Raw genomic sequence first — 24,679 nt, 5'->3', positions numbered from 1 at the left:
GTGACCAACTCCACAAATGTTAAATTAGATAGGCCTATATCTACACTATACCCACACTGTTGACTGGGGAATTACCTTATAACCATGGGAATGACTCCCGTCTCTAACTAAAAAATCACACCCGTGTGAAGTGAGGGGCGCTAATATATTAAAGTCTAACTCATGCTATGATTAGGTAATGTAATGATGTAAAACAAACGGTGTCAAAACAAACATTAAATTATCTTTATTGTTAATGGCATTTAATGTTTGGGTTTGGGGCAAGATGACGTAAATTTTCCCTTCATTGTCAATGGCAAACATTGAACTAAAAACAAACGTTAATTTCTATCCATTGTCAATGGCGTTTTTAAAACAAACATTAAACCTCTCTTCATTGTCAATGGCATTTTTAAAATAAACATTGAACAAAAAACAAACATTAAACCTGTATATAGGAGGGGCTCCCTCAAAAGTTGGTTTTATCATTGGGGATGGAGAATTAGACCAGGTGTGAATGTGATGGATGGTCAGCTCAGTGCCACCATAAACTGACAGACAGGGCAGTGTACAGGTGGCAAATGCCATGAGAATGGATGAAGACAGTGTTGCACAAACCTATCAGCTAGGACGGTACAGTTGTCATTTGTGATGAATTAGGTAAAACTTGTTCTAAATACCAAATACCTCAATGCCTGTATTGTATACCAAGGACGAGAATGTCCTGAACCGTTGAGATGGAAGACAGGAAAGTGGCAGACAGAATGAGGACAGTGGGGGAGGGTACCAGGAAAGGGGACAATCCTACACAATTCTGCAGCTGACAAGGTCTACATATTGTTTATTCGTTTACCTTTGCCACTATGGCAGAAGGCAAGTATGCAGTAAACACTTCCCAAAATATTTTTAATAGATCATACAAAAACAAAAATTGTTTGGCATATACAAACTGTACCATACAGAATAAAGTGCCATGTTTATAATCAGGAGATAACACCAGAATATCATAACCAAATTAACAAAATACAATATGTATGCCCAAACGTTTTACCAGGATTCTTGATTCACAATAAAGCATATAACTTGCAATACACATGACACAAATATATGGCACTTGCAATAAGGGAAAAAAAGTATATTTTAAACTCAGTCCCACATCTGAAACTGCCATGTGACTAAACTTCTACATCATTATGGAAACACATTTCCATTCATAAAATAAAAAAAACTCAAAATTTACAATGAAAGTTTTCTCAAATCTTACAATGTTACAAAGAAATAACATTCCAGAGTCAAACGATTCACATAAACATAATATATACATATCCAACTATAGCATCCCCCCTACCTTTAGCATATGTTTGCTGTTAATACTGAGTAACTGAAACATACAAAAGTATTTAGTACTAGTAGGTACATATAGTTAACAGACTAGCAAATTGGTCAGATTAAAGGCGTTTTCACTTGATAACACTTCTAGGGTGATTTTAGCATCTACTCTGGCTTTTGTGTGCACCATAGACAGTTTAAGTTGCTTGATTCAATATTTTATAGTATTAGTATTAGGATAGTTATTTTACAGACCCACTCACCTCCTTTATAATCCCATTGAAAGTAAATCAAAATTTTAATGAGTTAAGACAAATAATTGAAAAAACTGCATTAGGACAATATCAGTCACCAAAAGGCCTGTGTTTTCAATGAGTCCAACTTGGTTAACATGGGAGTTTGAAGTTCACATACATAGTATGGGCGAGTGTCTGATAAAATTAATATCAAATAAAATTTGAATCAAGCAACTTAAATACCGTCAGGGGTGCACACAAAAGTTAACACGGAAGTGTTTTAAAGTGAAATACCCCTTTAAGTAAAAGAGGTTAGATTAAGTACAATGTAAACATGTCCCGTTAAATCAGGATGACAAACAATGGTATAGGATAAGAAACAGAAGACAAGACGTGTTTATAGATTAGATTTTCAACATTACTTACAAGTGAATCAGTGCATATATTTTCTATAAACAGTTAGAAATACCAAAAATGCTAGATCCCTTTATTCAATATATGGTCTTTTAGAACTTAAAGAGCGTGTTCTTAAAGGGTTGTACAGGTTGGATGTGAAGTCATCATCATGTAGCCCTCCTATATTATGGACTAGAATTACTAGACTATTCTGTTACTCTGTGCCTGCGGAACCAACCAGCATCTGCAGTTCCACAATCAGCTTTCCTGCCGTGAACCAAAGAAAACGTTCTGTTGTTGATTACTGCGTACTTGTTAGAACAGGTTATTCTCAAATGTAGCCATGATGTCCCTCTGCATAGTCATGTCAATACCAGCCATCTGGGGGTAGAGGATGAAAGCACAGAGCAGTTATGACACCGTTTTACCAGGACATAGGCACATGTAAATGACACTGAGGCAGGACTTACAGCCTCTCGTCTGCGGCGCTCTTGCTCTCTTCTGCGGGCCAGCTCCCTGTCCCTGTCCAGTGACGACTGGACACAGAGAGGTGTTGCAGGAACAGGGGACTCTGGTTTCTTCGGTTCTGTCTCTCTTGAATCCTGTAAAGTGGCCTCGGTGCGAGGATTCTCTGGCAAATCAGGATGGTCTTTAACCAGTTGGAGTTTCCTTTCTGCTCTGGGTGATACTGGTAGGCTAAAATGAAAAAGTTGTCAAAAATTACTTTGGAACCTTTGAATTGAGCACGCCCACAGACAAAACTGTCTTTATGATGGTTAAACTACTTAAATCTTATATACTTCATTGCAAGTGAAATAGCCTAATGTTGAAACTAGGGCTTGTATGGTTAAAACACAAATATGCCTCATGGTGGCTCTATAACAGGCCAATTAGAAATAAAATGCTGTTAATCAGTGGACAGACCTAACATAATCCCTCGCCTTTGGCTGTTCAGGCCTGGCGGAGATGTAAATAAAACTAGAAAAGTCGCAATTTTGAAAAATTGCAGTGTGGTTGCCGCAATCGCTTATATTGGTCCCTCACACACATTTTGCTAGCAAATGACAATGTCACGTCACCCCTGTGATCATGTGAAAGTTTTTCTGCAACACGGTTACATTTTTTGTATTTGCGGACCCCCATTTGAAAAGATATGCCAGGGACCCCCATAAGAGAAGACGTACACATTTAGACGTCTACATTTAGACGTCTACATTTAGACGTACACATTTAGCGTCTACATTTAGACGTCTACATTTAAACCGTATACATTTATTTGTTATCCGTGTTGCGAGGATGAGGGGGTACCTGGAAAAATATCTACCACAAAAGGGGTACCTGGTCCAAAAAAGTTTGGGAACCCCTGGTATATACTATATAGCTGAATTGGCTAAATCATGTCACGACTAACGACTAAATGCTAAATTGTACAAGCACTATAATAAAATAAGTTCTGCAAGATATAAACTGGAGGTGAGGTCATGAAGTATTTCTCTGGGAGTACCTGCTCTTTTCAGGCGCCTCTCGCTCCCTGCTGGCCCCCATCTGGATCTTTCTTAAGGCCTTTTCGCGTTCTTCCTTTTCCATAGCAGCCTTACGGAATTGCTGGAAGCTCTCCCTTGAGGATTTGATTTTAGTGGTTGTGGCAGCAGCAGTTTTCATCAGACTGGCCCATGAGTCTGCATTTTTCAGGACAATTTCCTTCAACAGAAACACAAAAATCATGCACATCAAGATCTGTTAACTATAGATACAATGATCACAAATAAGGATTCAAATACTATAGAATATATATATTATCATTTATTTTTTAATAACCACACCAACCTTTTTGGGAACCTGGAGTTTTCCCTCTTCAGAGACTTTATTTTCTGTGGTAGAGCAAGGCAACACAGTACTGCTGTCCAGAACATTCTCTTGGCATCTAGAATCTAGGAGGATTGGACTCTTTAGACAATGCTCTGCCTTGTGTTATTAATATTAAGAGTTTTTGTTAGACTCCTCCAGTAACTTACAGAGTCTATTCTCCTTCATAGATGGCAATGGGCTGTTGTGTAGAGGCGACAATAATGGGTACTGTTGAGCCGTGAGAAATACAGTAATTAGTATTTTCACTGGACAATAGTCATATATACACAGTCTGAAGATGAACCCCGAATGTTAACATAGCAATCTCAAATAAACATGTGAATCTAAGGCTTACCTCAAATCTCGTTGTCATAGGGTCCATAACTGTACACGGAGATGTCAGAGGGGATAAAAGTGCAGACAAATCTGAATGGGGGGGAATTGAGAGACTTTGAGACTCAAAACAGAAATGCAACATTGAGAAAGCGCTAATAGAGATGAAAATCTACAGCACCTACAGCCAGAGCTACAGTGATAGTGGGACTGCGTTAGCATGCCAATTAAGACCAAGCCAAAGAATCAGATGAAAGACAGAAACTGACAACATCCAAGTAGACTGAACGACACATACAAGGTCATGCATGCATGCTACAAGCTGGAGGGGGGGGGCTACATTATTTTTTGACTGATCCCTTACCTTCCTGTACAGACCTCTTAGGAGGACTGAGAGAAAGTGAGACCGTTTTCACTTCCCGTGTTTGGGATTCTGAGGGAGACTGAGGGAGTGTGGGATTTAAAGGGGCATGGGTCTGAGGTGAACAAGGGAATGTGGAGGCTGGGTCACTAGTGGGTGTGTTGGGAATGTCAGGGAGGAACTCCCGTTGAGGGGGCTGAGAAATCTGACCAGGGGTCACGCAGTGTTTGGAAGGTAGTGGTGCTGCTTTGGCACTAGGTCTCGAAGGCAGCTGAGGCAGGTGGCTGTGTAAGGCTGTGGCAAGGATGACCAGGAATAGGGCAAAATAGAGAATGTGAGAATGACTAGTGAATCCTTACATTAGAAAAATAAATGGTCTAGAAACGCCAATATGCTGAATACAACAAACACGTAAAACCAAATCAGTATAATAGAATACTAGTGCAGTTCCTGTTTTTGAACAAAGTTTAAGGTAACCTCAGAGTTGGCTAAAATTTCTAACCAGAGTAAACCTTATATCGTTAACATTTCATCTTAGTTGCTACAGAAAAACCTGTCAAGTGACCATTACCTGGGGGTGATAGAATCATCTCATCACAAGACTGGGCTGCATATGGCTGTGTAAACTGGCTTTCAGTTTCCGTAACCAAGGCAGGAGGTGGCTGACAACTCTCCACTGAGACCTTAATCACATCGTTTTTCTTCAGTATGGGCACACTGCGGTCAGCGCACTTCACCTTTGACTTGAAGAAATTACATTTTTACATTGAATTCAACACAAACAATGCTAGATTACCCAGACTACACTATCAATCACACAAAGCAAGTTATGCATGCATTTACCTTTAATTTAGACTTTTGAGAAATGTCTTTCATTTTCTGCTTCTTTGCTTTCGGCACTGAAAGACACATACAACAATTCTCAGTATGCTCAGCCAAAATTCTGCATTGCAAATTAAATGCTTATGAATGACTGGGGGGTAAGGTCATGTGAATTGTTGCTTATAAACTGCAAATACATTTACCTAATTTTACAAACTATTTGCTACATTTCAGAACCAACCAACATGCAAAATTAGATGCTGCTAAAAACACAACGAGAAAACAAAGGAAAAGTGGTGGAAGACACTAAGACAGGACCAAGGAGGTAGGTGAGAGGAGAGTACTGAGGAGACCATCTAACCTGATTCACAGTCACCGTTATCAGAAGCGCTAGAATCACTACCACTGCTGTCAGAGGAGCTGCTACTCTCACTGAGGCAGGGTGGCGGGCCCAGGTTTGGGAAAGGAGTGGCTTGGCCTGTTACAAAGAGGGTAAAGTGTGACTGTCCCAGTTGGTGAAACCATTAGCCATGAAATGGAATCATACTGATAAAATATATACTGATGCAATATTTGCCTGCTGTTTTTTTTTTCTTAGAGGAGTTCTGCACTTTGTTAATGTCTTGAGACCTCCCAGCATCGTTTGCTTTGCCGGACAGAACCCCTCCTTTCGATTTCCCTGGAATTTTCTCTGTTGGATTGCACAGAACAAAGAAAATAATAATCCCCTGCAGTCCCTGAGGTGGAAATAACTGTTATTTCATTAGAGGATATTATTTAAGGAAGTAGAAGTCAGTGTACTACTTACGGTCCACACCACTGATCTTGGGCCGCTTCTCAAGACATTTCAGGCTGAAACTTTGCATAGCCCTCAGAGTAGAAGGCTTGAGTATTTCAAAGTCAATCTCCACATCTTCTAGTCTGGATTTCTTCAGATCTGGCTCACGGGCCTGGATGATGCTCAGCAACTTTTGAAGTTTATCACCAGGCAACTTGTTAATATCCATACTCAACTGCTTCTTCTCTTGGTAAGAAAGAGGTACTACTGGGACCACATCCAATTCCAAAGGCACTGCTTGAATATTGCATTTCTTGCCATGCCTACAGGATTACATATAAACGGATTAAATTATCTTCCACACAAGTTGTAGGAGGTAGTTCTCCCCATGTAATGTTCACTATGAATAAAGGTCAACATCAATAAATGGAGCTCACGTACTGAGAAGACCCTTTGTGGCTGATGGTTTTCTGCACTCTAAATTTGCTTCTTGAGGACGAGTGCTTTTGTTTTGTCTTTTGTTTTGTTTTGTCTTTGTCTTTGCGTCGCTTCTCTTTTTTAAGCTTCTCTTTCTTAGGCTTCTCTTTCTTCTTTGATTTCAGCAGTGGTGCGATTTTCTGCAGCTGATGGTGAACTGCTTTCAACTGATAGGCCAGCCATTAATGAGATCACACAATTATACGGCACAGTACATAAAATTCGGAAATGGCACTCAAAATCATATTTTATTAACACACCAACCTGTTCTTGCAGAGTGACTAGATGTTCAGCTCTTTCAACTTTTCCTTCCTCCTTTCTTTGGTCCTTTCTTTCCTCCTCTGAATCTGATGCACTCTCAGACTCTGAAGAACTTTCACCTTCGCTACTCGCTGAGCTTGGGAGACAATTAGGCCCATTTCCCTTGCCATCTTTATGACCATGCAAGGAGTGACTCTGTGGCTCTTCTGGTACCTTCGAGAATCGGGCCTCAAACACTTCCTTTAGGCCCAAATACATAATACATACAAATACTTAATTTGTGGGGCAGTATTTCAAAATGAGGTACGTGGTGAATTATCAGCATAATTCAAGGGCTAACTTTGGTGCAGTAAAACAAAGTAACGAGCAACAGTACATTACACATTCAGTTAAATTAATTTAGATTGTGTATACCTGCAGGTTTCTTGCCTGGCCGACTACTGGATTGGAAGGTGGATTGAATTTATAACAGTTTGAGAACATCAGCCTGAAATCAGCAGCACACTCTTGGGCGTTCTTATACTCTCGTCGCTCCATTTTTTTCTTCAAGGAAATGCATTGTAAAAATGTTAATGGTTAATAAAGCAATGACATTAATGATTAATTAATCAGATTTTGTGCTCAGTCAACACACTGAAATACTCATTCAAATGGTAAATGGTAAATGGTGCATTTATATAGCGCCTTTATCCAAGGCGCTTTACATAGAATGCATTCACCCATTCACACACATTCATACACCGATTGCGGCGGAAACCATGCAAGGTACCAACCAGCACATCGGGAGCAATTTGGGGTTCAGGGTCTTGCCCAAGGACACTTCGACATGTAGACAGGAGGAGGCGGGATTCGAACCGCCAACCCATGGATCATTGGACGACCTGCTCTACCTCTTGAGCCACAGTCATCAATGGTGACATTGAAGAGGCTTTGGAGGTATAGGGCTCCAATTTCATCGCCGCCATTACGCGCAACGCTGCCCACAATGCAGCCGCTGCCCAAAAATTACAAGTATAGGAGCTTGCTATCAATTACGCAGACACCGGTATTTGCGCCTAGAGGTGTGGTCATGGGCATGTTGGCACGCTTTCCCCTAAATTGCTATTTTGGTCACACACATTTGACACATTTGGAGTTTAAAAGCACCCGTAAGCCAGCCGTATGCCAAATTAGTTTGGTATAGCGGCGCGGCCCTGCATAGAGATGTCCTTGGAGTCAAGCTGCATCATCTCTCCTTATTCTCCTACGCATCTCTTTGTAATTTTCCTATAAATCAGCAGAAGTGGGAGCCTGCCACTTCCTTGTGTCTAATGTGTTTATATAATTGTATAGTCAAAGAAGTTATTTGGCTTGTGCCAGGCATTGTGCGGCGTGTGCGATTCCATGCATTTGTTCGTTCAGTTTCATCATCCCATAGTGCAGCAAATGGGGTTTAATCAGATTTACCAAACTTTCCTTTTCGCTTGCTACCATTTCATAGAGACGGCCTACACGCACGATGTATATACCAAATGAAAGCTCGAATTTCGTAGTTTACATAGTACTTTGGAATTAAAAAGATGAGCAAGATTTGAGCAAGTTGTGACTCAATGAAAAGATGAGTGTTCTTGGCTCTGTTGCAGCACAAGTGAGACTTCAAGGCTGCAACGCAACACTCTTCCATGGGCTATAGACCATAAGGCTATCAAGCAATATAGCACTGGGCATAACAGGCAACGGATAAGGGATCTCTTAAAGTCAATGGCATATGTGGCACGTTTTGGTTTACACGATTAGTTTAATTATTGTAACGCCCAAACCATACCTATGCATAATGTAACAGAGGTGTTTTAGGGATTTAGACAGGTAACCAAAATACCAACTTTAGTGGGGGAACATTCCTTCACCACTGCCAAATCCCCAAATACTGCATTTAGAAAGCTCGAACAAAAATGGAGCCCATAGTGTGTTGAATCGTCAGATGTTGGGTTGGGGTAAGAACTATGATGTGGACATTGTGCATTTGTATACGTTTGTTTAATTGTATGTGATGTGTGTATAAAGATTTGACATTATGTTTCTCTTTATTATTTTTTATTTATGGACATATCCTGTTGATTGTTTCTTTGAAGATTTTGTTTTAGTGTTTGTGCTGCCATTTATGGGTATGGGGGAAAAGATGTGAATAATTGTGTCAAATAAGAAAATTAATAAACATATATGTTTAAAAAATAAAATAAATAAAACATTAAATAATTATAAAGTTTATTATAAGTTATTATAAAATAATGTCCTCTTACCTTGATGGTGCTTAGATCCATAGGCTGTTTGATAACAACATGGTAGTCTTGCAGGCCCAAGGACTGTGCGTCAACAGGGACATAGAAGGGCCATGCGTGCGCATAATGCCTCTTTGCATACATCTCTTTCAGGATATCGAGGCAGTGCTTGAGCGGCTCTGAAAGTTTAGCCTGCTGTCCTGAAGGCGGGGAATCTGGCAGGTGTTTCTTGGGTGGTTTGATAGGCCTTCCACTGCCCCGCCTGGAGAGTATCTTACAAGATGGTTGCACCTCAGAAGGGGGTGGCTCTATCCTAGTGATTACTGGGGCAGTTGAAGTTGTGGTGTCTGCTTTCCTCTTAACACCCTTTTTAGTCTGAATAAAAGACAAGGCAAAAATTACTAAGTTATTATATGACTTGCTGACTGACTTGCGTACTTTGCATGTTGAAAATCACCCTCAAAACAAGTACTGACTGTTGTGTCGATCTGTGTAGGGAGCTGTGCCGTTGGGAGGGAGTGAAGGGCTTCAGGAGGGATGACGGTTACAGTTTGTTGGAACACAACTTCTGACAAGGGAGAGTGAGGTCTCACCTTCGCTGCACCTGCACAGGAGACGTTCAGAGGACATAATTAATACGTACACAAGAACCACAACAGATATCATTCAAAAAACGAGGCTCACATCCAGTGATTTTCCAAAATTCAGTAGTCAAAAACTCAATATACTGATTTCAATAATTGACAACCCGAGTGTTGACATTTAAAAAGCTGAGTTTGCTGATGACAAAGTCTGTGTAGAAGGCAAGCAGTGATACCTGGAGGATATCATCAAATTAAAATAATGATTTGTGAGGGATGTTGAAAGAATTGTGATCATTTTCAAATATCTGCAAATGACCAAAAAGATAGATAACTCTTGTTCAGGGAAGAATGAACATTATTAACCCAGTCATCTCAAAAGCACTGATGTGGTACAGTGAGTGTACTGTACCTGGCAGTGCCAATCCCGTGTGTACACTATACCTGTCATTTCCTTTCTCCCTTTCCCTGGTGTCTTTGTTGTGACTGATAATACGTCACACTCCTCCTTGGGCATTTTGCTGACAGTCTGTAAGAAAAGCTTCTCCAGGGTTTGGGCCATTAAAACTATGTCATCTCCAGGCTGGGGAGAACAAGGCAAAGTGAGGTCCCCCTCCATGAGATTCCACCATCCTTAGTCTGTTTACGATTTACATTGATTTGGTACAGTAAACATACCACAAGGGGAATCAACTCATCCTTACCCGATTGTAGACATAGCAGTTGGTGAACATGGTACCAAAGTCCTGTAGACATTCAACTGCCTTCCAGTAATAATTGTTCTCAAGACGTTTCTTAATAGTGCCCAGGTCCATAGGATGTTTTGTAATTGTGTAATAATCCTTAAGAAAAAAAAGAAGAAAAAAAATATACAAATTTGGTGTTTTGCATTGTGTACCATTAATTTTGACCAAAAAAGGTATAGTGACAAAGGTTAATGAATTATTTGGCACATTGAATTATGCCATCTTGGTCCATGATAAATTAACAAGATGGCATTTAGGGTTAGGTTTAGATACACACACACACACACCTCAACTACTTACTGGAATATTTAGCGCAACTGCATCAACAGGCGTGCGAAACGGCCAAGAAAACTGGTGCTTCCATAGTGCCCTAAACGCCACCTTCTCCAGGTACTGAAGCTGATTTGTTACACGACCAGGCTTCTTGGGATTTCTGACCTCTGGAGGAGGGGGGTTTCCACTCATAGTGGAGATGTGAGACACTTTGACAGCAGACATTGTTGTTCAAAGCCAGTGGTGGGAGACTCAATTCCTTCTTTACTGCAGTTCAACTCTCATTACACAATCTCCTAAGAAAGAGTGAGAGTATTTTCAGGGTTAAGATAAAAGTAAACGTCATATTGTGAGCTTGAAGCCATTTCTTAAAAACAAAAAAACCATTATATATATATATCCCATGTAATTTATACCTCATTCTTTGTGTATTTTTGTCATTGTACCTTTCCAAATATGAAATTAGGAGCAGTAAGTGCATATATTTGCGATTTTACATTATATTGCCATGCACATATTTGGCAAACATTTTATCTTTCAGTAATGCGACTGATCACAGCAGGTAGAATGCTCATAATTCAATCACTGCAATTATCAAGCAGAGTATCTGTCTGACCACCATCTGAAACAAACAATGCTATGATTGCATCTTTAGCCAGAACAAACTGGCAGATGGATCTTACTGTTATACAAACCAGGTTCAAGTGTTTAAATCCCATTTCAATACAGGGAAAACCGGACAACAAGCAGATAATTTTGTCACAATATCTGCTGAAATTCCAGTTAAGGTTTAACTATAGAATGATAGGGTCTTTCTTTTTTGAACCTGTGAAACAAGCTGAATTTCTCTACAAGAATTGAAAAGTTTATGCTTAATAACTTCAGATTTCTTCTACAAGCATCTTTAATGCAAAAGATATGGTTAATGCTGCCACCTACTGTACTGCCTCACTTACATTACATTAATATTTGTAATTAGAATGAAAATGACCCCAAAATACCCCAAAAAAGATAATATGCACAGTATAGCAACAATTAAAGGCCCATTTCTCAACACATACCATAACATGTTAAAGATATTTAATATTGCTTTGAGAAACATTTAATGTGTATGCTGATAAATCGTTTCTGAAAAAGGTACATTTTAAAAACCATGAATTTCATTAAGTATGTAATGATAAATGCTCTTCAGGCAAATGCAAACAACTCATGTCTCGTGTTAAAATTCAGGGGATATAATATCAGGTCACTGATATGAGGTGTGCTATAAACACAAATTAGTATAGTACTTTGTGTGTAAGTGGGGTGGGTGGATGTTCGGAGAAGCTCCTCAAATGACTGAGTATGCAATGGAAATCAGATTTTTTTTAAATGCATGAATACACAATTTCAAGCATGATTACTTACTACTTTAAAATCTTTAATGTAAAATGATGCCTGTATGTCAACATAGAACAGATCAGATTAAAACAGACCAATCAGACTATGTCTCAATCTGAATACAAAATATGTTGTATGCCATCGAGACAACTAGTGTCCAAAACCTATTAGTTGACATCCTGCAAAACAAACTTTGCATAATCAACCAGGATATCTATAACGCAATGTTGGTGTGTTTAATACAAGCAGATCGCAAACGCAAATTGGATGAATGGGGAGTCAATGGAGGGTATTGCAACTCTAAATTCATCCCATTATAAAAAATTCTAGAGTTGCAAATAGCAGCTACTAAACAAATACATCAGATCTAGCTAGTAAATGTTAACTAGCCAATTCTTGACCATTATCACTTTTGTCCACAGTCCCCACATAAATACTGATACACCCCTAAATAATTTACTTTACAATTTATGTTGATCTTGCTCCCCATTATATTTTATCTCAATACAAATATAATGTATAAAAAATAAAGTTTAAAAAAAATATATATATATATATATATATATATATATATATATATATATATATATATATTTTCAAGCTTCTGCAACATACAAAAGGTTTAATGCGTGACAGTGATCTGGGAAAAACATGATATGTTATGTAGTGGATGCTTTTACAGGAAGGAGGGGGGGAAAAGTTAATCCTTTTCGGTTATTATTACTTAGTACAAATATTCAGTGATTGCAGCATACAATTTCACGTTCAAGTGCCCACAATTGAGATTGGTTAAATGATTGTGAGGAGATGAGGCAGATCAGGTTAATTGAACAAAACATTACTTTAGTACATTTGTAATTGAAGACAATGTATGGGACTACTTTTTCAACATGTTCCTCTCTTGTGCACGTGTTCATGTCAAATGAAAATGTAGACGTTATGCTTCCCTTTCAGAATTGGTTGGTCCATTGCAATTCTTTTATCATCCAAATGTTTATACACAAGCTCATAATAGACAAATAAAATGCCCTCATATTCATGATGATTTTAACAAGAACACATTAAGTTTGCCTCAACTTCCATCATGTTTAGAGACAGAATACCAGACACTAAGTTTGTCAGGTGGCATCATATGGGCAGTTTAGTGATTACAGTAGTAAGTACAGGTGTGTGTATGTATATATATATATATATATATATATATATACACCCACACAAGGCGACAGATTTCGGAAGTCAACCACAAACCCTCCTATTCCAGAATCTATAACACATACTGACTGAGCATCTTTATAAAGTGCTCAACTGCAGGAAGGCATTTTTTATCAATTTCGTGTATATAATAATTCAACAAATAAACACCCTCATTCTTGATTCATTGTTTTTAATATTATCAAATGATTGTGGAAATAGTCTTCTTGAATAACGTGTAGTTGGTAGTTAGCTGTGAAGCACGACTGTCATAATTGATCCGTGACAGACGCCCGTCGTGTGCAGTTTGCTCCATGCATGGCTAAACGTGTAAGTTGCAGCGTGGTCCGTGTTTACAGTTAGAAGCGTGACGCATGTTCCCACGCCCACACAACACAGGAAAAGGAGGAAGGAAAAAAAAACTTCCGCATTTTTGTCACGTGAACTATATGTGTTGTAGTTTTAATATCATTGAAATAATAGCACTCACAACCATAATGTACGCAATACATGTTATTTATGTTTAATAAAACAATAATGTGACGTCAACTGGCGTGCGTGGTGACCAACAGAGTTGCTAATGTTTGCTAGCCTGCTAAGCGGCTAACGTGGCATAAACAAACATTATAAACAGTCTCCAGACGACCAGTCTTAACATTTACCTTTCCGTCCCTGGCACAAGATTGTTTTAATTGCCGAACTGAGACGTTTGTTGCCAATGCAGGTTGTTATTCCTCTCTTTCAACGATGCATCCAGTGTACGTCGCAGTTAGCAATGATCTAGTAGCCAGGCTAGCTGTCGTCGATGATGCAGAGCTCTTATTGCAGTTAACGTACCTTAGTTACGTGTAAATGTTTTACTTCGGCGCATTGTATAGACAACGTATCAAGCGTATCTTTAGATTCTTTACATAAACATAAGTGATGCTAGCAACAAAGTATTATTACCGCTTCCACATTAAACAGTCTGGTATTTCCATGGCGGACGTATCTACGGCAACCGCCTCATATTTATAGCCCTCTGTAAGTCTCTGTAGCTGATTGGTCAGTACACACCACGTGATCTGCTCTGCGTTGTTGCCCGCAAAACCTTACAGTAAAATGTTAAAATGATCCAAACGGTTTAGAATAATAATAATCACTGTATCTGCCAAAACCGTTCTTTCCTCATTGTACGTACAACAGATAGAATGTTTTAAGATGTTAAAGGTAACATCACAAAAGCAACAACAAAATCAAACAAAAGTCGAAACCAAACAGTTTTCTAAACGCGACCCCCAATGTAGCGTGAATGTATGAACGGCCTCTCTCGGCGTCACCAGGCGTTAATTCTACAACATTCTCTGACGATATGAACAAATCGTTTAATCAATACAAAAAAACGAAGCGCTCCGTATAAACACAGCTGAAAGTGATCCAACACTAGTTGCCACGACGTCGGTCTCTCGGTCCTGGTCGCTCATTACTGCTACACCACCAGTCCACCACGACACGGTTGACAAAAAGCAAGCACACACATCTACGATGCGTTCTGGTTAGCTTGGATAGTCACTCTGTCAGACAGACCAGGAACGGAAAATGTTGATTCGGAAGTGAGGTTAAAAAGTTTGTATAATTCGACCATGGAGTAATAACAACCCCGAATTAGTCAAACAGGCTACTGTAGGCTACTGCTCAAAAAATATAATAAGAAGCAAGTGTAATAACCACAGGAAATTGTCCCACGGCTCAAAGTGAAGTAAAAGAGTTGACAGTTTGTCGGTCTTCCTCCCGGGACGGTGCATGGGGGCTTTAAAAGAAAATGTTTTCCAGGATCACCCGAACTAACCATTCATTTCTACTTCCGCTGCAGGCAGCACATTGACCAATGGAGGATCACATAACAGTTAACTATCATAAACATTGGAAATACAATAAATATCACAATTTTGCAATGAAACAAGTTTGTCTTCATATTTTTCCGTACCAAATGAGGATACAAAATGATCTATAATATCAAAGAAAAAGCTCCCGCACACTGGACTGAGTTAACAACACTGGTTAACTTCTGATTCTGGTCCTTTAGGGGGTTCCAGGGGAGGGGTCCCCCCTATGGATGGGTCCCAGTGATAAATAAAATAAAATGAATTTGTATCTAATAGGAGTCTGAGTGATGCATATCAAACTGAGGGCCAAATGGTTGAATGCATTCCTTTTCCCTCTCTACCGCTGCCCGCTGGTCAATTTGGCAAAATAAAATAAAATAAAACATGAATGAACCATTCATATGAAAGTCAGTGTTTTCTGGCATAAATCAAGTGCCATGATAAATACCAAAAGGAACTCAAGGGAGTAGAATGCATGTGTATACATACTGTTTGGTGTAATATATTTTAATATTTTAATGTCACTAATATTGTGTGACATCACGCCAGTCTCAGGCGCAGGAGGACTCGACCCGAGACCATAGACGCCCGAGACGAGCAGATATTGTACTCACGAGTCACCAGTCACCTCAGACCTCACACACCGGCTGCTCAGTGCTCTCTCATCCATTCCAGGCACAGGCAGCCCACCTGCATGGTCAGTGATGTCTACCGGCAGTGACCCCGTTCAATGGAAAACTACCATTATAGTCAGCACACCACTTCAGGTAACTGGAGTACACAAAACGTGGGCGTGCGACCGTGTCTGGTACAGTCCATGCCTGGCAGTGCTGGCACAGTCACCACAATGAGAAACACATAATGTAATGTAAGTTATTACATTCAGCTGAGTTTTGATAGCCTACTACTACTACTACTACTACTACTACTACTATTACTACTCAAAATTGGGGGAGAGGGAGACGTCTGCAGCAGACAGCAGTCAGGCAGGCAAGCTAAAGCCAAATATAATTAGCTTACGGTATATATTTAGCTTGAAGGACTTTTAACAATTCAGTGATGTTTTTCTTAGCTGAATGTTGACAAAGGGACATTCTGTAAATGTTTATTGAATAAGGCCAAAATGTAAACAAAAATAGGAACAATCGTCACGTTTATGTAAATCAACCTGATGTGACTGATGTTGAACTGATGTTGAACAACCTGATGTGAATGAAAATGGGTGACGACGTCACCCATTTTTTTTCAACCTATCTTAATACAATTGGTCCTCACTAATGCTGATGATAATATGATACCATTTGTGTCTACTCTGTGTATAAGAAGAGGGCTGTGGACAGTTCAGAAACCCGCCTACCAGTGACATTGGAGGATTCAAGGCAAGCTAGAAACTGCAGGCTTTCTATTCCTGGAAAGAAAAAATCTAAATTAATCATTTAAATTTGGAGGGAAAAAAAGACCTGCCTAATGATGATGTCACTGGTACAGTAGCTAGGCAGGTTTCTGAAGTCCACAGCCCGGCCCCTACAGACTGGTTAGAAAGAAATGGTACCAAATGTTCAGGATCAAAGGACCAATTATGAAGATAGTTTGGAAATGGGTGAAGTGGTTCTTTAATTATGTTAATTGCTCGTAGCTTCACTACAAATGTGAATGAAGCTGAAATTATCCTTATGTGATCTAACAGAATCATGGTGTGTCAAGAATGCTGAGTGTGCAGCAACATAGGATTCGATTTTCAGACAGTGTGGAGCCTGGGGCCTTTGTTTTCCCATTATCAGGTAAACAGTTCACATTATACAATTAAACTCATGGTCAGAAGTAGCCTATAAACCTATATGTTAAAGACACCACAGCCATGGCCTTTGACTGAGATGGGTAATACATGTTAATAGACCATCATAGCATTATACACTTTCCTCACAGGTACAGCATTTTTGCTTGTTCACCTACAAGAACTCCCAGAGAATGTGGAAGAGTCAGGACTGTTTGAGAAGATCAATACGTTTGTGAAAGTCCACCGCAACTGCTTCCTACTTCTACAGGCCCCCTTTCATAGGAAAAGTGAAATGAACATCTTGTCAATGATTCAGCACAGGTAGATTCATGACTCAATTCAAACTTTATTCAAGACACTCACAGGGGGTCCATAGGGCAGAACGCATAAAACATAAAAACACAAAAGTAAACAAACTATAAATAAACAAAGCATAAACAAACAAAGGGAGCATAATTAGGCTTCAGCCTTATCTACTACATACAGCCCAGTAGCTCCATAGTTTAGCCTTAGATGACAGCCTAACAGAGCTCAATGATACTGTTCACAGATTCTGTTAACTTGCACATAAATCTAATCATCAGGTTTCATAACACAGCAGGGCAAGTGGGTACATTTATTTCCACAAACATGTGACTGACTGGCACTACAGCATCTTGGGGCTTTGAGCAGCAGTCTCATGCAGTCGTTATAGGCCACTGTCATTTTTTGCAGGCTGCTCTTTTTGTAGTGTTGCCACAAGCGGGCAGTGTACAGCGGAGTACAATAGGCTTTAAAAAGTGAGATTTTCACTGGGACCGAGCGTTTTGGCTTGAGCATACCGTTTACGTCGCTATCTAGAAATATCTCTGTCATCAGATAGGTAATTTGTTATGAAATGACCTAGATATTTGGTCTCTATTCTGTGTTTAATTAATAATTCAGACAACTGTGATGGATCTTGAAAAACAAGTTGAATAAGTGGATAAAACATTGAATTCAATGGGTTTCAGTCATGTTTCTGTGTGAAACGAGCTGACTTGGTGTATTTCAGATTTTTTGGCACCAGTCTAAGGATCCTACCTGTGCGAAACAATGCAGAGATTGTCAAAGGCATGTTGACAATTGCTAAGGTACGGATAAAGACTGTGGAATGTGGAACACAGAATTGATAGGCTATTATTCCTACCCCCTATGTCTCTATGATATTAATGTCACATATGTTCCCAGGCTACCAGTAAACCCCATGTGGATAGCATCCGGGATCGGATGTCTCTGGCACGGGCCCACATCATTGAGAGCAGTCCTGTGTGGGAGATGCTGAGAGACATAAAGCTTGGCTGAGCAGGTAGTCAAGTCTTAAGACCCCAACTGTTCACTATATTCTGTTGAACTTGTTACACGTAAGAAATCGGAGTATCCTTGAGAATTCTACATAGACTACGATTCTGGTCTACTACTGTACGGACAATAAGAAGAGATTGTTATATTGCCTGTGAGATGTTTTGGATAGAAACATGCATACTTTATATGTGCTTGGTCTTTATTTAATTACAACATAGAAATCAATAAAAAAAAAGAAACTTCACTTTTGTGATATCAGTGAGTGACTATACGGGTGACTTATAGGCCATTTTACTATCTTATTTATTGCATGAAGTTCATAAAAAATTAAATCACACAAGCTATAATGTACCATACTATGTATCGCTTGATATTGCTTTCAGAAATGTCCCTTGACCAGTGAGTACAGTGAACAGTGAGTATTATTATATCCAGTACTAAATCTCTGTGGTTCAGTTTGTATAGCAGCATCCAGGGTACACTACTCTAGAACTTTGTCAGTGTTGCTTTGTCACTTTAGCCAGTGTTGCTATCAAGGGATGGAAATAAATCACAGTCATAATACAGAGAGCAAGTTGGAAAAGCAGCAGATGGTGTTGACCTGCTCGACTTTAATTCCAACTACTTGTACTTATTTTATGCTCTTCATGTGCTCCTCGGTTATCTCTTCAATGCGAACGATAAGGCTCTCCATCAGGTCAAATGTGACCATAGCACTCTGCAGTACCTAAAAAGTATGGGAGATCTTTAAGCTTTCTTGTCTTAATGCAGGACTGAAAAACAGCTGATAAGAACAGTTAGAGTACCTGGTGCTGGACTTCTGGGGACATATCAGACACCATCTCATGTCTTATAGTTATGCCTTTGGTAGATCTAGCTGCAACCCTGGCTTCTAGAAGAGAATAATATGAACAGTACAGATTATTAATGTTCGCTCTGTGATTCTCAACCTTTTTACTTTCAAGGATCCCCAGTTTAATATGCATTTGAGTTAGATCACAAACTGCCATTTGATACAGATTGTATCTCTGGAACCCAAGCTTCACTGTTATTTTCATTCTGAAAGGGTCCATTTGGTTTCTAACTATTAATCCTTTAGCTAGGGACCCCCTGGAAACCCCCCAAGGACCCCTGGTGGTCTACCAACCCCACATTGAGAACCACTGCTGTCATTGTTGCACTGATAATAACAACAATTTACACCTTGAGATGTTTTTTTGTCACTGCATTTGCACATACTGTACGTGAAACATTTCCTCTGCATTTACCTTTCCTACTAGGAGCAGTGAGCGCTTATGGAGCAATTGGGGGTTAACACTCTTGCTCAGGGACACACATCGACACATTTCCAGCTAGCTTGGCCCGGAATTGTACCTGGGACAACCAGGGGCTCTGGCTCCCCAGGCGGGCTCACTAACCATTCAACTATGGCCGCCCAATATCAATCTGTGTTGTTTTTTCATGTGGATTAGTGAATAATGCCTACCCCTAGCTTTCAGCTTTTGATCCTCCCGTAGTGCATTTAATTCAGCTCCATAGTAGGCTCTGGAGAGGCTGAGACAAACGCGCAGCATTTTTATGTATTCATCTTTGATCCTGCACAGCTCTGTCCAGACCTTACACTCTATGGTCCAGACACCTGTCTGAAAGCAGGAGGAATAAACTGTCAGCATGCTGGATTATCTGCATCAAATGACAGATGACAATATCTATGTGGTGAATCACAATTACTCACATTTCTCTTCCATTCTTTGTCTCTGATTAAGAGATAGCGTAGCAGATTGAGACACTCCATTATCCTGGGTAGAGAGACAGGGGTATTGTTTAATATTATAATATTAAGAGTTAATGAAGCCGGCCTTTACATTTACTTGGTATAAATTTGAATATGTCACGTCTATCAGTGACACCTGAGCCTCTGAGAAATTAGCTCCACGGTTCCTGAAATGTGAGCTTCATTGCAAAGTGGATCTGTACTGACATCCATCTGCCTTGTCATGGCAATACCTTAGTTATGACAATAGACATGCTTTCAAATAAAGTAGGGCTGATCAAACTAGTGACCAGTTCTGTGCTTAAAAGGACAAGAGCAATGTTTCTCACCTGTCCATACCGTGTAACAGGTCTGTCTCGGCACCTTGTGGCAGACACAGGACCAGACCCAACAGAGGGAGGAACTCCGCTCCTAGAAACCAGTCATTGCCATGGCCTGGCTACAAAATAATGTACAGTCTTTAGTTGATGGACCTCCAAATTGGAGAAGAGGTTCCCTGGGACAGCAACACTTTTCATTACGGTGCTGTTATCTTTACGTAATACTGCTCCAGGGATCTGCAAGCAGTTGACTCAGTTATTCTGCAATTTAATTAGGCGTCAGGCTTGTTATAGCCCAATCTGAGAACCAATCGTCAAAAAATACAGGACAAACAGCGCCCTATTTTCCCTGAGTCAACAGTCTGTCTTGAGAGACTAGTTATAGCCTAATTGCCCATACAGGCATAATATTATCCAGATAGGACTTCTCCAGTGTAAATAAATATATAATGTGACATCTTCTTACCTTCATGGAAAGTTCAATTTGATTCTTGATGTTCTTTATTATATAACCCTCTAACCCTGCATGGTTGGTGGATTTTAACATGCACCTGCAAAAGAAAATCAACCATTTGGAACTAACTACAGATGGATATATTCTAGTAGTTGACATTACGTTAGATTTTTTCATGTTTTTAATATTCTTACCTGAAGAACTTGTGCTTTGCCTCAACGTCCAATTTATTTATGAAGAGTTGAATAACTTGTAGTCCTTTTTCTCTCTGGGAAAGCAGCACTCAGGTAAAACCAACAGTCTATTCCAAAATAAGTTATCATTAATAAATAGATGAAATACTCACCAATTGTTGCAATGGACAGTCAGTGAGAATGTGGCGCAAATGCTGTCGAGTAGAGTTGAACACAAGTCTGACTATATTTGTCAGCAATTGAAATTCTCTGCATTTGACTACGCTCTTTAAAATGGCATTAAGATTAATACAAACAGGTTGACAACATTTACACAGCATTCCTTATACTGTATACGGCTATACGCGCATGATGACACAACTGCTGTATGCACACATTATATTTCCACAGTGTGTTTTTTAGGTCATACCCCACCATGTGCTATTTCTATAGATATAGAAATTGAGACTATAAGAATGGGAACACTATCATGACATTGCTCAGGCTCACCTGTGAGACACTGTAGAAGGTCTGTAGTTCCAGTAGATCCACTGGAAGGCTGTTGTCTTGCACGCCCTCTAATGTTTTGGCATACAGTGCCTAAATACAATTTATTAAACACACAATTATTTGAACATTTGAGGAGAATTAATTCAGCTGCAGGTTCAAGCAGCATTTTAAAGGAGCTTTTTATTATTATAGAGTGTAATTTGTCTCTTACCATGCCTTTTTGTGCGTGTGATTCGTCCTTTCTGATTGACAAAAAGATAATTATTCATGTTTGTGGTCAAGCTTTTTTTTCTCCTTTATTTTTGACGTGCACTATGCTCAGTTGCTAGTGTGTTTGTATGACTTACCTGCCGAGTAAGAGATTTATGTATTCCATGTTGCACTGAAGAACAAACACAGGACTGGAACAGCAAAAAACAGTATGAACTCCTTGCAGTTGGATCATTGCGTGATAAAAATGTTTTACATTTTGTGAACGTTTATTATCTGCGTTTTAGTTGCTTTTTACCTGAACACTGCAGGAAAACTCTCTATGGTGATGAGTTCGACAAAGAGTAGGTAAGCCAAACAGGCCCTTGATTCTTTTGCTTCCTGACTCTGGTAATTTCCCACCAGAATGCTTTTCTTCATAGGGTTGTAAAACAGGATATTTGGTAGAGGTCCCTCGATGACTGGCAGTGTGACCTAGGATCAGGAAATGTATAGTGAATCGTTGTCTTTATGGCTGCCTTTACATAGATGCAATGTAAGAAAGAGCTTTGTCTTACCAGTATTACTGTTGCAAAGATCCATAAGGGTGATTTTATCCCTGGTTCTAGTTCAGCCCGAAGTAGTGGCTTCCTCAAGCTTTTCATGCAGCTGTAGGAAAAGAAAGAAAAGATAAGATCTCCCATTTAACCACATAAGCCCTATAAACTTTGACATAAAACAAATAGTTGAACTAGCTGATCTCTCTACTACAAGCTCAACACGTGACGTGTTGGACCAATTTTATTTCATTTTTTTCTGTGAAACATACAACTTAAGAAGTTCTGTCTTCAGGTCATGGTCGGCAGCAGTGATGGCACTGTTTGCTGTTTTCCTCTTCAGTTCCTCCACAAAGGGCTCTATAAACGCAGCTAAGATAGCGCAGCAGCGACACAGACCATGCACGTCATCTATCTCCTGCTGCCTGGTGTAAGGCACCGGTAGCCGGCACACCTGCTTCTGCAGTGCTGAAAGAGCCAGGCCCAAAGAGGCTGCCTTCTCCTTGCCCATCCGATGTACCACTTTTGGAGACACAGGGACATGTCATCAAATGAAATTCTGTCACTTCCCAGCAGGGGGAGGCAAATAGCAATCAGCAATCATTACATGGAAATTTCTGTTGATAGTGGGGAATAAAGGGGTTTAATGTATTTAAGTGAGTGAGAGTTCATGCTGGTCATTATGTCATAAATAGGAGTTGTGGTGGTGGTTGTGGTGTGGTACCTGTTTGCATATGTGGAGCCAGGGATATGATGGTATCAGCAATGACAGCTGGAGTAATGTCCTCCACTAGTTGAAGGAAAACACACTGGAGCTCTTTTGGGCAGCAAGTCTGGACAACAGGATCGACATTAATCAAATCTATAATGCCTACGGTAATTTATACTTCAATATACAACTGTGTCACACATTGCAGTGACCCATAACCCATTGTGAGCTTGTAGATCTGCTATCGTCTACATGTGACGTGACACCGTTGTACGACAAAGTATAAATCAGGCTTCAGTTAACATGTATTGTTGGCAATGTGTCCTATCCTATCATTATGATAATTGTCCTATCGACAGTATTTTGCTTTACATACCTTGGCCAGGTGTGTAATGGCAGCCTCACAGTGACAAGAACTCTTCTCATTTCTAATCACTTCATTTGTGAGGGTTGGCAAGAGAGCACAGCCCATAGACTTAACAAATTCCTGAGTAGAAGATAAATTAGATTACATTTTAAATTATTAATGTTCTCCGACATGTCTGGCTCAAAGCATTATGGATGTTCTGAATTATTGTCATGTGCCTGAACATTAAAAAAGACACCCCCTATGCAGCAGATGCAAAAACAGAAGGTCACTTCTCTTTGGGTAGTTGGTTTCTTTAGTATATGGAGACTAGAGACAACACAAGTAAAAGGCTCACATGCCTCCTGAAAGTACATGAGCTTCAGAGTGGGAAGTATAGGGCGTTGGGACAACTAAGGGCACTTAGAGGAGTTGGCATATCGAATACGGTTGTCAGTGGAGCGAGAAATCTGACTGCATATCTACTGCCTTTGCTCCTACACCTTCAGGGCGTGAGTGGTGACACGTACTGCATATTCTGATAGGGAGGTGAGTTACTGCTGTTCGCAGCAGTATCTCTTAACCACATACATGTTCATATTCTGGGCAATGTGGGCATGTCATAATAAGCAAATATTCTGCAAACATAGGTGAACATTCGGGGGAAAACCGCAGATAGAGAGCAGATCTGTAGATCGACCTTTTCCAGAAAAAAGATGTAGTGCCCTGAAAGCAGGGCACAAAAGCACTCCGGGCAAAGATTGTGGTGTATAAGCACTGAGAGTGCACAAAAGCAACCAGGGCAATGAAGTATTTGTGTAGGGGTTAAGTGGTTATGTTGTTTTCACTGAGGAGACTTGCAATGCAGCTGGAGTTCTTACTTCTGGGACACTAATATGTCTCCACATCATCCATACAGTGTGACCAGACTAGACTATAACTGTGTTTTTGCCATTGTGATGTAGGCCTTGCTACTTTAGCATTACCTGGTTTTTCTCATCCTGAATGATTTCTAGTAGTTGTGCGCTGCCGTCATGAGCTAGACAGGTTGTTATGAAATTATGGAATAGCTTTTCGTCCTCTGGCTTCAAACCCCCCTCTGGATTATCACTCTATGTAAAAGAAACAGGATACACAATAAGAGTATTAATTTAACACTGGCGATTTTACTGTGTAGAATTGTTATGAGCAGTATTAATTTAGCATGATGTTTTGTTGAAAATACAACAGGCTTTAAAATCTCCCATTGATTTCATGCTAATATACCAAATCAAAGTCGTAACATCTCATAATCAGTTTAGTTACAAAATATTATAGCATAAATGTGTTCCAAAAGTGGTCAATAACTTCCTTGAAAATGTAGAGCCAAACATAAGACAGTTAAACTTGCAGTGTATAACATTACAGTACATTAACAATTAACTTTCAGGTTT

The 24,679-nt window shown here is 39.7% G+C and overlaps 3 protein-coding genes across 6 annotated transcripts; 1 reads left to right on the top strand and 2 right to left on the bottom strand.

The window, feature by feature from the left end:
- Positions 1–432: 432 nt before the first annotated feature.
- brdt (bromodomain, testis-specific) lies at positions 433–15,025 on the bottom strand. Of its 4 annotated transcripts, none has more exons than XM_080770290.1 (21): positions 13,912–15,025; positions 10,706–10,974; positions 10,364–10,501; positions 10,104–10,242; positions 9,555–9,682; positions 9,100–9,453; positions 7,235–7,363; positions 6,824–7,060; positions 6,524–6,726; positions 6,113–6,405; positions 5,882–5,995; positions 5,666–5,782; positions 5,326–5,381; positions 5,054–5,225; positions 4,486–4,776; positions 4,144–4,214; positions 3,956–4,016; positions 3,768–3,871; positions 3,445–3,641; positions 2,411–2,636; positions 433–2,321 (listed from the first exon to the last, which is right to left on the bottom strand). In XM_080770290.1, the coding sequence occupies exons 2-21, from the start codon at positions 10,901–10,903 to the stop codon at positions 2,256–2,258; spliced, it is 3,294 nt and encodes a 1,097-aa protein (XP_080626416.1). In that variant the 5' UTR covers positions 10,904–10,974; positions 13,912–15,025; the 3' UTR covers positions 433–2,255. The 4 variants fall into 4 exon arrangements, with proteins under 4 accessions (XP_080626416.1, XP_080626417.1, XP_080626419.1 ...); XM_080770291.1 differs by having other exon boundaries at positions 14,198–15,025; XM_080770293.1 differs by lacking the exon at positions 4,486–4,776.
- Positions 15,026–15,818: 793 nt separating this feature from the next.
- cUnh1orf146 (chromosome Un C1orf146 homolog) lies at positions 15,819–18,214 on the top strand (the record flags this gene model as incomplete). The annotated part of the gene is made up of 5 exons (XM_080770446.1): positions 15,819–15,881; positions 16,802–16,895; positions 17,041–17,212; positions 17,925–18,003; positions 18,101–18,214. 5 exons carry the CDS (start codon positions 15,819–15,821, stop codon positions 18,212–18,214), a joined length of 522 nt encoding a protein of 173 aa, XP_080626572.1.
- A 631-nt stretch (positions 18,215–18,845) lies between these two features.
- Positions 18,846–22,702, bottom strand: LOC308320126 (glomulin-like; the record flags this gene model as incomplete). Its single annotated transcript, XM_080770445.1, has 14 exons — positions 18,846–18,941; positions 19,021–19,106; positions 19,701–19,836; positions 19,950–20,013; positions 20,318–20,427; positions 20,775–20,859; positions 20,957–21,030; positions 21,109–21,150; positions 21,446–21,535; positions 21,657–21,687; positions 21,793–21,846; positions 21,954–22,129; positions 22,213–22,303; positions 22,464–22,702. The coding sequence occupies 14 exons, from the start codon at positions 22,700–22,702 to the stop codon at positions 18,846–18,848; spliced, it is 1,374 nt and encodes a 457-aa protein (XP_080626571.1).
- Between the last annotated feature and the right edge of the window lie 1,977 nt (positions 22,703–24,679).

Source organism: Protomyctophum bolini (genome assembly GCF_963924005.1).
Source record: "Protomyctophum bolini genome assembly, chromosome: 8".
In the NCBI taxonomy this organism is placed as follows: domain Eukaryota; kingdom Metazoa; phylum Chordata; class Actinopteri; order Myctophiformes; family Myctophidae; genus Protomyctophum; species Protomyctophum bolini.
This window is presented reverse-complemented; position numbering and strand designations above follow the sequence as displayed.

Excerpts from the sequence above, each read along its gene's own strand:
- brdt (XM_080770290.1), bottom strand. The coding sequence starts at position 10,903 with ATGTCTGCTGTCAAAGTGTCTCACATCTCCACTATGAGTGGAAACCCC. Across the intron at positions 7,364-9,099 it reads TGGATCTAAGCACCATCAAG|AAAAAAATGGAGCGACGAGA; the intron begins GTAAGAGGACAT and ends ATTTCCTTGAAG. Across the intron at positions 7,061-7,234 it reads GCCAGGCAAGAAACCTGCAG|GAAGTGTTTGAGGCCCGATT; the intron begins GTATACACAATC and ends TTGGGCCTAAAG.